This window comes from Phaenicophaeus curvirostris, chromosome 16, assembly GCF_032191515.1.
Source record: "Phaenicophaeus curvirostris isolate KB17595 chromosome 16, BPBGC_Pcur_1.0, whole genome shotgun sequence".
Lineage (NCBI taxonomy): Eukaryota > Metazoa > Chordata > Aves > Cuculiformes > Cuculidae > Phaenicophaeus > Phaenicophaeus curvirostris.
The window spans coordinates 9,666,363-9,679,851 of NC_091407.1; the positions used below are offsets into that span (position 1 = coordinate 9,666,363).

Here is a 13,489-nt window from a genome sequence, read left to right on the forward strand (position 1 = left end):
GAGTGCAGAGCTGCGTGTAGGCAGGGACCAACAGCAAGTAATTGCGCTCCCATCTCATGCCTCTCCTGCAATTACTTGCCGTGGCGCAGCCGGAGGGTTTTGCCGTTCGCTGCCTGTGCCATGAGATAACATCGCCTTGCGGCTGACAAACCTCATTCGTATTTTGCACCTTTTTCTTTGCTGCCATGGCTGCGCTGAGCTGAGCGGCGGCGTGCGGCGAGGCTGGGCGGGAGGCTGCAGCCGCTCCCCGCACGCTTCCTTCTCCACCCACCATGCGTTCTTTTCTTCCCCTCTCATAGTGTGGACGCAATGCTGAAAACTTCGACCGGTTTTTCACTCGCCATCCACCCGTCCTCACACCTCCTGACCAGGAAGTCATCAGGAACATTGACCAGTCAGAATTCGAAGGATTTACCTTTGTTAACTCTGAGTTTTTTAAACCTGAAGCCAAGAGCTAAGTGGCCGTGTAGATCGCATCCCTGCATCTCTATCATCCGGTCCCAGCTGCTGTTGTGGTGACATTTCCCATTGCAAAACTCGCATTCATGGTTTTTCTTTAGTACTGCTGCTAGAGTGACCATGTTTCAAAGCCAGAAGTGTCCTCGCGTGGTTCGGGGCATGTCTGAGGGGTGGGGGATGTGCACGAAGCACTGAGAATGTGCTTTTATGGCATTTTATTTGCAGAAAATGAGGACGGTTCATTGGTTAATCAGGAAAACGGAGAGGTGCAGGCCACGGCAGCCAGGAGAAATCTTCTCAGCCTGTGCTCTGATTCTTGCTCTTCCCTTTTTCTAGTCTTTTAATATAATAATGAAAATTTAATATTTAACCTTTTCAACAAGTAAGTCTTTTTAAGGAAACCTTTCCCCGGCGTGAGCGTGCACCCTGCAGCGCGGGTGCTGCCAGCTGAGCCTCTCGGCTGCTCCCAAACTCCAGCACTTGCTCCCGAGAGCTGAAAAACCGATTCCAGCTGCTTTTGCAGCTCGGTGGGGACCCCAGCACCCCCCTCGCCACTGCAGGCTCGTGTGGACACGGCTGCGGGCAGATACAGGTCCCTGCGCTGGGGCAGCAGCGGCGAGGAATTCTTGGGGGAGCCAGGTCTGCTCTGTGCAAAGATTTCTCCTGATTGTGCAGTTCCTAAGCAACATTTTTTAAATCAAAAGAAACATATCCAGGTGTAAACAGGGAACTAGAAAGAGCTGTTGCAGATGCTTTCGAATCCATGGTCACCCTAGTAAATACCGCACAACATCGGTTCTCATAGCAAAACTTGTTCTTTTTTTCAAATGCCAAAACCATTGAGTTTGTTACCTGCTCTTTAAATGTGTCAAAAAATGGTATTAACACAAACAGGATGCTATTTAACTTTGAACAGTATTGTGAACTCTGGTATGAAGCTTGTAAAGAAACTTGTTTCAACTAATAGTCCTACTTTAAAAAAAATGCCGCTAGATATTTAAATGGCTTACGTTTTGTTTCTGACATCAAAGAAAATGTTTCAGGAAGGATGAATTTCTCTTGAAACGATAGCAAACGTGCAGCTTCCTTTTATACTGTCCTGCCGATGTTTGTGGGCTCTCCCTGTATCGATCTGCTTCCAGTGTAATGTGCCAATTTTTTCCCCCCAATACTGATTATAAAATAAAAAGTGAGAAATCGTGTCTAAGAAACCTGCGCGTGTTTGGCAATGATGAGTTTCTACAGTTCTGGGCTCAGAGATGCCAGGAGCGCCATGAGCTGGGGGCTGGAAGCTGCCCCCACTGCCTGGGGATGCCGGCTCATGGCTCGATGAGTCCTCGAGGCGCCCAGGCAGCAGCCCCACATCTCAACGCCGCCTCCTGCATCTCCAGCAGAGCCGTAGCCTGCTCGTCCTCTGCAGCGTTCATCCCCAAGCCAAGGTGCAACGTACTGGAAGAGTCTCTCCGGCAGAGAGTGAACGCCTGCGTGTCCTCTGCACCGGCTCGTGCTGCGCAGCCTGTGACCCTGTTCTCTCATCCTGCTGAAACGTAGATGGGAAAAGGAGCTTCTTTGCGATGTCTCTTGGAGGAAGGATGGTCTGGGGTGTCTTGCAGGGCACTGGCGAGGGGAGCAGAGCTCTTGAAATGCCTCGAACAGGGACAACTGCGGTATGCGCTCAGATTTCTGGAGACTGCAGAGACAAGGCTCTCGGCGAGGCAGCGCCGTGTGTCGGTGACTCATCGCCCTGCCTGCGCTCTCTCCCAGGAGCAGTTGTTAAAAGCAATTGGCAGCTTCAGCTAAAGAGGGATTACAGGTTCCTGTTAACCTCCCTTCTCTCAGGCGCACACAAAATTACCCTTCTGCCTTTGGAAATCCGCTTCTGCTGAACCGCTGTGGTTCTGGACTCTGTGGGATCATTCAGAAAGGCACCGAACGGCATCGGCTCTCACCCAGCTTCCTCTGCGGCACCGCCCTGGAGCTCTGCTGTGGGGAAGGGGCTCGGTGGCTTCTGGGAGGATGGCCATCCTCTGGGCTCTAGCACAAATGCTGTTGTGGGCCAGGCGTGCCCTGCAGCACACGGCCCAGGACTTGTGGAGCCTGGGTGCCTCTGCCACACCATCCCTCTGTGCTCCTCGTCACCTCCCAGAGTCGAACATCCCTTTGCTGCAGGCGTTTTCAGCCTTTCCCTCTCTCTGTTTACCGGATCCACGTAGCCACTCTCTACCCACTCCCAGTCCATTCATCATCTTTGACAGAGCCAAATTGCTACCAATTTCAGATGAAAGTCAAGGTAAGGAATCAGCAAACCCCACTTTCTGTGCTCACAGCAGGGCCCTCCTGGTGCTGCACAGAGGAGTGGAGGGGGAAGCTGCCGGAGGACGCTGTGCAGGGGATGGGCTGCCCTGAGCCCCATCCCAGGCACATCGCAGCCTTTGCCAGAGCTTCCTGCTGCTGAAAAGCAGCAGAAGGTTCTGCTCACCTGAGGACTCCCAGGCTGAGCACTTGCCCTCTCTGCTGCCAACAGCAGAGGCCACTCCGAAGGGCCAGGGACCATGGTGGTAATTTGCACCGGCAGCAAATGTGGACATTTTATTCTCCTTTGCAGCATCCCACATGCTCCTGCTCGGGAGAAGCTCCTCGCTCAGCAGGATGGAGTTATCTCAACACACGTTGGTTCGCATGAATGTAGCCTTCAGGAAGCACTTGGTCAGCTCAGCATCTCTCTGAGAGCAGGGCAAGAGCAGCCTCTTTGCAGCAAAGGGCAGTGCCTCTGCTCTTATGTAGCTCCACACCAGCCCCTCTTCTTGGGGATGCTGCCTTCCATCGAGGTGGGCTTACACTTGATTTTCAACCACTTCAACCTTTGCCTGGCAGAACTTTGCACCTGAAGTCAGCTCCTTCACCCCATCTGCCCTTCACTACTCCTGCTCTGTGCGCTCAAAACCACCTTTTCTTCCTTCTCTGTGCTGGAGACAGGAGCCGCACAGGGACTGTCACCTCCTGAGTGTCACCTATCCAAGAATGAAGGCAGAGACCCAGCTTAAGCTCCAGATAAGCTCAGACCCTCAGGCACTGGCTGCTTGGGATGTCGGTGCCCTGAGCACCAGTGTGTGTTCAAAGCCCTGACAGCACAGCCACATCCTGGCTCTTTTCCTGGGCTTTGTCTCTACTCCTTGAGCTCCAGCCGTGTTTTTCTTCCCACCTCATCTCCTCTCAGCTGTTCTTGGCTGTCTTCCTGCTCTGGTCTTCCTCCCCCAAGTCTGAAGCTCTCCTGATGGGTTGCCTCCTGCAGCAAGTTGAGTCTCCGAGCACCCGTGGAGCTCCTGGGCTGCTGCTGGTGTTGGTGCTCGTCTCCATCCACAGGCTCAGTCCGGCTGCATCTGCGCTCGCAGCAGGAGGGCAGGGAGGACCTGGCTCTTGACCGTATCCTGGCCATGCTCCTGTTTGAGGCGTGAGGGCATTCTAGCATCCCTGGAGAGCGGCAGCCAGCAGTGCTGTCAGGACGAGAGGTGCTGCGATGAGGACACCTCGTGCCACCCACCGGGTGCTTCACCAGGATGGAGCAGCCAGCATGGTCCCTCCTGCAGCTGGCAGCACGTGTGTCTGCGGTGATGGAGCAGTAGGGAGTGAGGGCAGTGGGTCCCCCTGCAGTCACCCCACAGTGCCCGCTGGCATCAGCTGGCAAAACAAGCTGGAGTTGGAAATCTGTCTCGGCAGAGTGCAGGTGAGCTCCCAGCGCTGCAGGGGCCTTGGTTTGATGGCAGAGCCTTAAAAATAGAGCATTTTGCTGGTTTCTGCAAGGCACCAGAACTGTGACCTGGTCACCTCCAGCGCATCAGGGTGCTTGTGCCTGCCGGTAAATCCAAAACACATGGTGGGAAGTGCAGTACTCTCCAGTGAGGCTCATCCTGCCCCGGAGCGCTGCTGCGAGCCTCCCAGCCATCACCCCGCAGCATCCCAGCCCTGCGCCCGCTGCATGGCCCTTACAGGCTGTTAGAAATGCTGGGAGAGGGCTGCAAATGCCTGCGCTTCCATCTCATTCCAGCCTCTACACAGAGGCACGGAAGAAGAGATGGGAAAATCTTTTGTCCCTGCTTGCTTTAATAACGAGGCGAAGCGGAGCAGGTTCCCAGCCCACGGCTGCCACGCTGCAAGGAGCAGCACGTCCCTCTGCGGGGTTTTTGCTGATGAAGGATGCTGGGTGCTCAGACTGTATTCTCAGCCCTCTGGTTTCCCACTCAGCCGAGGCACTGTCACCTCCCGCAGCGAGGATGTCCCTTAATTGGACAGTCTCTGATGCGCACAGGTTATAACAGCAGCCCCAGCATTCCCATCCGACTGGCGAGAAGCGAGACAATAAGTATCTGGTTTTGTTCTTTTTTGGGTTGGATGCAGCTGCAAAGTTTTCTTATAGAATTAAACCGATGAGAGGTTGTGAATGTGGGATTTTAATTCTTTGAGGTTCTGAACTCCTGTCTGTTTTCTGTACACAGCCCTGGAGCAAATCGCATCCTCCCATCACTAAAACATGGTGTTGGTCAATGCCGTATCATAGCATTAATATAAAAAAAAATCAAGCTTAAAGCACAAGGAGCTCTTCCAACTGATTATTTTGTGCAAATATTGAAATCGTATTGAATGTTTACTTCCATTTCGAGGCATGTTGCTTCCTCCAGGTCCTTCCTTCTGCACACTGTGAATCTCTGTTTGCGGTGATGGTTTTGCATGCTGAGAAACTGCTCTGTTGCTCTCTCTTACAGCAGCCGGGAGAGAAGAGATGCTCAACCTGGGAGCTGTGGTTCTCCCAACAGCCCAGGTTCTCATCATGCCCCTTTACTTTCTGGTTGTGCGTTTCGAGAGTGTTAAACTTGCATTCTTCTGTTCTTGACCGCAGTGTGGGGTTGTTTCTGTCGTACAGGGGCTGTGCTGCCTACCTGGAGATGTGATCCTCATCTAGAAACCGGTGTGGAGATGTGGAGTGATGGGGGTGAAGCCCAGCAGAGCTCTCCCAGCCCCACACCCCTTGCTCGCTTGTGCCTTTGCCGAGTTTAATTCTGTGCTTTCCGTTTAACAGAAGGACAAACGAGACACTTCCAACTTCGACAAAGAGTTCACCCGGCAGCCGGTGGAGCTCACGCCCACGGACAAACTCTTCATCATGAACTTGGACCAGAACGAGTTTGCTGGATTCTCCTACACTAACCCCGAGTTTGTCATTAACGTGTAGTCGCGGCGGCGCCGCCCTCCCTCTCCGCGCAGCCCCAAGCTCCAGAGCGCCTTGTACATACCGACACTAGTCTTCCGGGATTAGCAGTGCAGACATACACACCCTCACGCGAAACACGCCGACCGCTTGGTTTAGGAGGCCTTTCTATGTCTGTGTCACTCGCTAGCTTGGTTTCCCTAGCTGGAGATGTTTGGGGTTCGAGTTAACAGTCAGTGCTACTTCTAGGAACTGTAGTTGGTGGTGACTATAATAGAGTTTTTAAACAGAAATATACCAAATTGCTACAGTCTTTGTAATTTTTGAACTCGGATGCTGAGATTCCAGTGACCCTAGCTATTCACAAACCATTTCTGTTGAATGCTAAGCATGGTTGATATCTTAAACCGTTGTGCTGAAGCTTGCGATGACTGTGAGCTTGTCTTAGAGGAGCCTTTTGTTCGAGACATGGATACGTTTGATCAGTGTGGAAAAGTCTGCTTATAGACATATATTTTTAAATGCATTGCCTACCCCGTCAGCCCGGCTCCCCGAAGCCGTCTTCCTCCCGCAAGCCCGCTCCTTGCCACACAGCCTCTCCTACGCTCAGGCATTACGACTCCAAACGAATCCCATGCCGATTCTTGTAAATCAAAGGCAAATCTTTTTCTAAGCGAAAGGTGGGATCTTTTTTTTTTTCTTTTTCCTTTTAACATCTGGGACAGTTTGCAGTTTTGATACGCTCTGCCAGCGCTCTCATAAATCCTGCTCCTGTTTTTGCACAGACACTGTCGAAATTTAACAGCTCTGTAAAGGATATTAATATTCTGCCAGAACAAAACACATTTATAGTCTCAGTTTACAATTTACCAACTGAAAACACGTCCGCGACAAAAGGGCTGCACTGAGGGCTATTTATAAGGGTAACTTTTCTACTTTACACCCTCCACTCTATCTGAAAGGCTCCAAACCCATGAGTTTTACAGGCATCTCGATTTACCTGATTTCAGCCAAAATTCCTGGGGGTTTTATTCAGTAATCCAGGACTTTCTACGTCATTTTCAAAGTTCCAAATCGCAGGAGACGGCCCCAGCTGCGGGCAGGAGGGCAGGGGCTCTCGCAGCAGGGTGAGCCCTGAGCCTGAGCGCCCTTCGAGTCCCTGGCTCTTGCCCCTCTTGCATTACGTACCAGTTCAGTCAGTTTGAAACTCCAACAACCCATATGTATATTTTCTAAAATGGTTCTAATGTAAATACACATCACTCCATGCCCATAGGGGAAAATGGGGGTGGAATTTTATGAATCACAAGGAATCCTATATAGGAAATTCTGGTTTGTAGATCTTTTATAAACATCAAACTCTACCTTTTGAATTTTTTTTTCTTTTAATGATTTGCTGAGGGAAAAAAAGGCTGTTTGAAGCTCCAGCCACCATCCCCACCGGGGAGCGCCGGCCGGGGATGCTCGCCCCATTTTTAAACCACAGGCAGCGTCCTGGGGCCTCAGGTGCTGACCTGGGCTGGAGGAAACAAAGCAAACCCCAGAAAAACTGCAAATTGTGCCAGATGAAGGAGAGGGTTATGAGCCACCCTGCACCTGAGGGTGCCCAGGGCAGCCTGGCGCCTGGGCTGGGTTCTGGTGAGGGTTCTCCTAACCCCGGCACGCGTTTTGGAGGACGTCTCACCTGGCCACAGCTGATGTTCAGAGCATGTGCGTTCCTGTAATTTCCAAACCCGTCGCTGCAGAATCAGTATTACTTTCCGTGGTGACTGTTTTTTACTTGCCATCGCTCCGGCTCCGAAGCGGCTGTGCCCGGGATGCTGCTGGCAGGGCTCCGCGGGGCGCCCGGGGGCTGCGCAGGGGAGTCGCGTCTTTTCTGTTTGGGACTTCTGTGTGCATGTCGGGGTGACACTTCTGCATGGAGCAGAGCTGGGGGCCCGTGGGGAAGCCAGGCTGGCACACGGCGGGCTCAGCCGCGCCGCCAGGCAGCTCCGGTGCCGTGGGTGAAGCTTGTGCGCGTCTTTGGGATCTGCAGGGCTGAGGTCCAAGCTCCGGGGAGAGCTTAGCAAAGGCCATGTCCTGTCTGCAGGATGCGTACCTCCAGCGTTTCAGCGTTTCTGACATTGTCCGTTCTGCTACTTGCCAAACTCTTATTTCAAGGTTTATTTCCAGATGACCTTTTTCTCCTCTGGAGAAATGTATAATGAGCTACTCCTGGCCCTGTGCGGCCGCTGAGATCTATGAGCTCTTCCAAGGAAGAGCAGAGTTGAGTCGTGTTCTGCTGTGATTTAATCTTCACTGTGGGATGGGGAAAGCAGCGCTTTGGGAGGATACTCTGAGCTGAGAGGCTCCAGGAGAGCCCCCCCATCAGTCTCTGTGTGCTTTGATGCACAGATAAAGCCCAATAAGATGATAAAAACGTGTGGCCGGCACGCGATGCCCCCACCCCAGTGATGGGGGAGAAGGGGACAGCAGGAGGGGGCTCAGGGCAGACAGGCAGCGGGGTCCAGCAGAGGCAGGATGAGACCCAGAGCCCCGCAGCGCCCCAGGTGAGGCAGGAGGGACTGAGGCGGCGGGACAAACGGCCACCCCACCGCAAAGGGTGGCAAGTCCTGACTCTCTCTCCCGGGCTGGATTACACCTGAGCGCTGCAGGTAAGTGGGGTTCAGGCTCCTCAGGTGGTTTCCCCATGGGGAGGGATGGATTAGGCAGGGGCTGTGCTGGGCTCGGCGGCTGCTCAGGGCAGCAGAACCTGCACGGCTCCTGCGCCCAGTGGGTTCTGAGCAGCAGCACAGGCTTTGCAAGGGAGAGCACGTGCTGGGTGAAGGAGACGCGGGGCAGGAGGGCTGAGGCTCCTGGAGGCAAAGAAATACCTGCTTGCATTTTACTCACTGGCTAAGGATTTCTTTCCCAATGGTGGCATGTGGAAACACACCAGGATCCCTTGGTGTGGGAGCAGATCCCCACTCCTGTCTGCAGGGATGTTAGGGCTGCAAACGTTGGTGCTGCCTGGGTGTGCCCAAGTCTTTCACTTGGACAATTTGCCAAAGAAAAGGAGGACTGGCTGTTCGTCCAGGCCTTCTGCAGTCCTGGTCTATAGCACAGCGGTGGGGAGCCTGCCGGGTGCCGGCGCTGGTGGAGCGCGGCTGGAGAGCCTGCGTGGCACACGGGGGCAGTGGGAGAGAAGGGAATGGAGACCCCAGGCTGGCTGCTCGGGCTCAGCCTGAGGGATCGCCTGGTTCTCAGGGCGTTGCTGAGAGCTGGAAGCTGCAGGCAGGCGAGGAGAAAACCCTGATCCACTCCGACTCTGCTGTCCTGCAGCTGCAGGTGGTTGTTTGGGACACAGCCAGTCCTGACCCAGCCATTCATTACACAGCAGTTGAGGGCGAGCCCGTGCCAGGGCTGCCAGCGCTGCTGCACAGCTCAAACATCGCTGCCCTCCGGCCAGCATGGGCTCGGGCTGCCCCGGTGCCGTTGGCACATGGCAGGGGGACCTGCAGCTGCTGCAGCTCCTGTGTCCCCTGGCTGGACAGCTGAGCAGCCTTCTCGTGATAAGAGAGCCATCACAGAAGGAGCTACTGATCCATTTAATCCATTTAATAAATAAACGCAAGTTTGCATAGTGGCCAACCTGTATAAGTTGTCTCAAAGATGAGAAAAGGAGCGAGGGCAGTAGATAATGCTGTGATGATTATTAATCCCAGGAGCTGTAATTCAAATGAAGAGCCAGGGTGGTTCCTAGCACAGAGTACAAGGATCTGGCTGTTCAAAAGGCAGGGCTTACATCTGGGGGTGGAACTCGCTCACACAACCGAGTGCTGCAGCTTCTCTGCTTTGTCAGAAGCAGGCGAAGCGCTGAGCCTGCAACAGCAAAAGAAGTGACAAGCATCTTGCTCCATGCATGGAAGTGTCGTCCAGGCTGTTTATTTCTGATCAAAGTGGCAATTAAAACAAAGAAAAAAAAAAGCAAATGTTTATTGTTGTACAGTTTGTGTTTGTGAATTTGATTTCACCTGCAAGTATTTGATGACTTTTCTACATCCTAGATTCCCTGCTGTGTGTTGTCAAAGGGTTCTCATAAAGACCTCCTTTTAGATGGGCATATACTCTTTATTCTATTTGCTGCATGTGTGAAAAAAAAATAAAATATATAATTTTAAAGAAGCCCTGAGACCTGGATTTCCTTTGCCTGCGCGGCTCGGGTGGCGTGGGGGGCAGCTGGTGGGCTGGGCATCCTGCGGGATCCTGGCCATCGGGAGCTGGTTCGGCTGTTGGCTGCTTGCATGGTGACCCTGAGGGATCCTGCTGAGCGTGGATACAGCAGCAAATGCTGCGATGGTGCAGCTTTTCTGTGGCAAAGATGCCTTTCTGTGCACCTGGAGGACGTTGGCAAAGAGAGCCTGTATGAGAGCAGGGCCAGGCTGGAGACCCGCAGCTGTGCCTGGGTTCACAGACACAGTGGAGACCAACCGGGAGGGAAGGTGGTGCTTGTTTGGATCTTCGGTTGATTGCTAATTGAGTTAATTAACACTAGTACAGATGCTCCTCCTGCCACCCTGTGAGTAGGGGTTCTCAGTCCCCCAATCTGGGGTAGGGTTGGGTGTTTGGTGCTGCTGAGCCTCTGTGGGTGCTTGGCACAGCCTTGTTCTGCGTGAGGACGGTGGTCTTGGAGTGTCAAGGCTCTGCAACATCCCCTGTGCCTGCATGTGCTCCTAGCGAGGCTGTGAAGGGTTTTCTGGCTGAGCACATCATTATGTGGCTTTCTGCTGGCTGGCATGGGGAGCTGAATAGCATATCCCCGCTTTTCAACATCGAGGAAATCAGCTTTTCTACAAAATGCCCTTGTGAAAGCTGGTGAGCAAGTTTGGAAAAGCATTCCCTTCTCCCTTTGAGGACTTCATCAAGATGTCCTAGTCTCTCCTGGCTGGTGGTCACCAGGTACTGCCGTAATTTGTGTTGGGGTGGGAAAACCTCAGGGCTTAACTGCCCATGGACCCTTGGCATCTCCCATCCAGACTGGATGGCCCTGCTGTGTCCGTCTGTCCCCCTGCTCCCCGAGCCCTGCTGCAGGACAGGGGCTCTGCACAGCCGTGCCTGGAAGGTCTCCCCCAGCACAGTGTTTGGTGGGGTGGTTGGGCCCCTCCCCAGCTCCGCTGACGTGGCCGTTCGCAGCACGTCGGAAATGCTTCTGTGCTTCAATTATCCTGCCTTGTGTAAGTGAAACATTTGGTTTTGTGACACTTTCCTTAATTATGGGAGCTAATGACAAAACCATTGTGACAAATGACTCAGCTTTTGATAGTGAAGTTAATTAATTCTGAAGTTAGAGCTTCCATTGGAGTATCCGGAAAAGCCCAATTAAGAAATCCGCATCCCCAGCACCGCACGGGCAGCAGAAAGCCAAGCCCCTATGCAGTGCCAGGTGAAATCCTCCCCAGCGCTGCGTGGGGACGATCCACTTGGAGTGAGGATAAAGGCCAGCCCTCAGTCCAGCGTTTGCGCCCTGGCTGTCCCTCCATCCATCAAAGGCGTCGGGAGGAACGCAGCCTCATTAAGGTTTGAGTGAGTGACCAGAAGCAGCTCTGCGTTAGGCTCTGACCTTCAAGAGCTGTCTCCCTGAAGTCATCTTTCATCTCTTTCATTTGCATTACAATCCTGTTTGCCTCATTATTTGTTATCTGCTTCTTCTTCAAAGAATTTAAATCAAATCAATTAAATTGTGGTGGGTCAGGGCAGCAGCAGCAAACCTTTTATGGTGGCTCAGCATGGTCCGGCTGGACTGGGACTACAAAATATCTTTAAATCTATCGCTATTTGTTCTTTTATCACTTCTGGGGTACGGGTGCCATATAGAATCCCTGGGAGAAGCATCATCCTTTCCCCCCCATCCCATGAAGGAGTGCTCCATGTGGAGGCTGGTCTATGTCTTACCTTGGGAAAGGGATTCCCTTGGCTCCCTCTGGGTTGGGATGGGGCTGCTGAGTTGGGGAGGTGCTGGACCACACACAGCACCCTGCGCCCTTGGTGCCAGCATGGAGCAATGGGGGAGCCCTGTGGCAGCCCCATCCTCCTGGGCTTGTTTTGTCTATGTGAGGCATCGCTACGGTAGAAAAAAAAAGCCGATGCAATGGAGGGATGCAGCAGCATGTGCATGTGGTGCCTGTGAAAGCAGGAATGGGGGCAAAGTCACTCAGGCTTTAGCTGTAAGTGCACTCACCTGGGCCTCCCGAGCGGCTGCGTGCTGCCTGCTAGCTCATGCATGGTCACCCCTGCGCTCCCTCGGCCTCTTCCCAGAGAGAAGAGGCTTAATAAGAATGAATTTCTGTTTCTGTGCCGCTATTCCTACTGAACTGTGTGAGTCCTGCAGGGAGCTGCAGGGTGGGTAGGGACTGCTCGGGCTCACACCGAGGGAGCTCATGCTCTCAGGCTGGTGGCACAGCCAGGAGAACCTCCCCGCGCTTGCCCGAGGACACACCAGCCTCACTGCTGGAGTCCCGTTTGAGCCAGCAGATCGCAACCAGCATTCCCAAAGCATGTGCAGATATAAATAATCCCCTTGTAGGAGTGGGGAAGGATGAACACGCACGTTCTCCGGAGCCCCTATCCCCTCGCAGCCCCCGGGAGCAGGGAGATGAAGTGAAGACTGGGCAAGGCTGAGGCTCAGCATCTCCCTGCATTGCTAATGACCTAAACTCGCCTTGTATCAGAGCCTCTCTTCCTTCAAGGAAAAAACCTAATCCAGCGAGGGATTATTTCTGACTACTTACTTTCTGTCACTTTGCCAATTTAAATGCAGCAGAGCTTTCATCGCTGGATTTGAAAGGACAAAGTCCAACAGATCTGAGTTTAGGACATTTCTGCCTGCAAGGACAGCTCTTTTTCTTTTTTTTTCTTTTTTTTTTTTCTCTTTGCACGAGTTGTAAAATCTTTGCTGCATGGGCTGGTTTCTTCCTATTTTGCCCAGGTCCGTGAGCAGGTGGGTGGTGATGGATAAGGCAGGGAACAGCGAGAGGTGGCTGGAGCTGGAGCTGGCTGCGAAGGCAGGGCACGAGGCTGGGTGCACGCTGCTTCCCAGGGACTGAGCCGCAAAGCGGGATGGTGAGATCCTCAGTTTTTTGTTGGCTGGAAATCTTCGTGACCCCCCAGCACGTCTCCTGGAGCAGCAGCTCCGGGCTCACTCCTGGGGCTGCCTTCTCCATGGAATGAGTGGTAAAGAGGTGCAAGCGGTGCCCCCGCCACCAGCCCATGCCAGGGCCAGCACCATCCGGCGTGGACTTTGAATCTGTTTGAGTTTGCTTTGTTAACAGCCTAGGAAATGGTACATGTGCACTCCGCACACACCTACACACGCTGTGTTAAAATAACACAATTAAGGCTGCAAAATCCCCCACTCGGAATGCAATTTGCAGCCCCTTCGCTGTAGGTGGGAGATATCTTTGCTGCCTCCCCCCCGGGCCGCCTGCGTCTGCGCAGGATGGGGGCCGAAACGGTGCTGGCGTCGGGCGCCGCAGGAGCTGGGTGACGGGCGGTGGGGGTGGTGGCACCAGGCAGGGTGATGCCACCACGGAGGCAGCTGTCCCCAAGGACCAGGGACTCTCCGTGGCCTGCGCCCCCAGTGTGATGTCCATGGGGAAATGGGGAACTACAGCCCCTCCTCAAAAAATATACCAAAAAAGCCCTGTGACACAGCTTTGGATCGGCTGGAATGGGACCAAAGGAGGCCCATAAAGATGATGCGAGGGCTGGAGCATCTCTGCTCTGGGGCCAGGCTGAGAGAGTTGGGATTGTGCAGCCTGGAGAAGAGAAAGCTCCAGGGAGACCTTAGAG

General features: G+C 53.5%; 1 protein-coding gene across 2 annotated transcripts in view; it reads left to right on the forward strand.

Annotated features, from left to right (window-relative positions):
• The window catches only part of PRKCB (protein kinase C beta), a 115,587-nt gene extending 108,518 nt beyond the window's left edge, over positions 1-7,069 (forward strand). Inside the window, exon 17 of one of the 2 annotated variants that reach the window (XM_069869988.1) lies at positions 300-1,665. In XM_069869988.1, the coding sequence (XP_069726089.1) occupies positions 300-458 (159 nt within the window). In that variant the 3' untranslated portion in view covers positions 459-1,665. Of the gene's footprint in view, positions 1-299; positions 1,666-5,533 lie in introns of those variants that run through there. The other variant, XM_069869989.1, reaches the window with a different exon arrangement.
• The last annotated feature ends 6,420 nt before the right edge of the window (positions 7,070-13,489 follow it).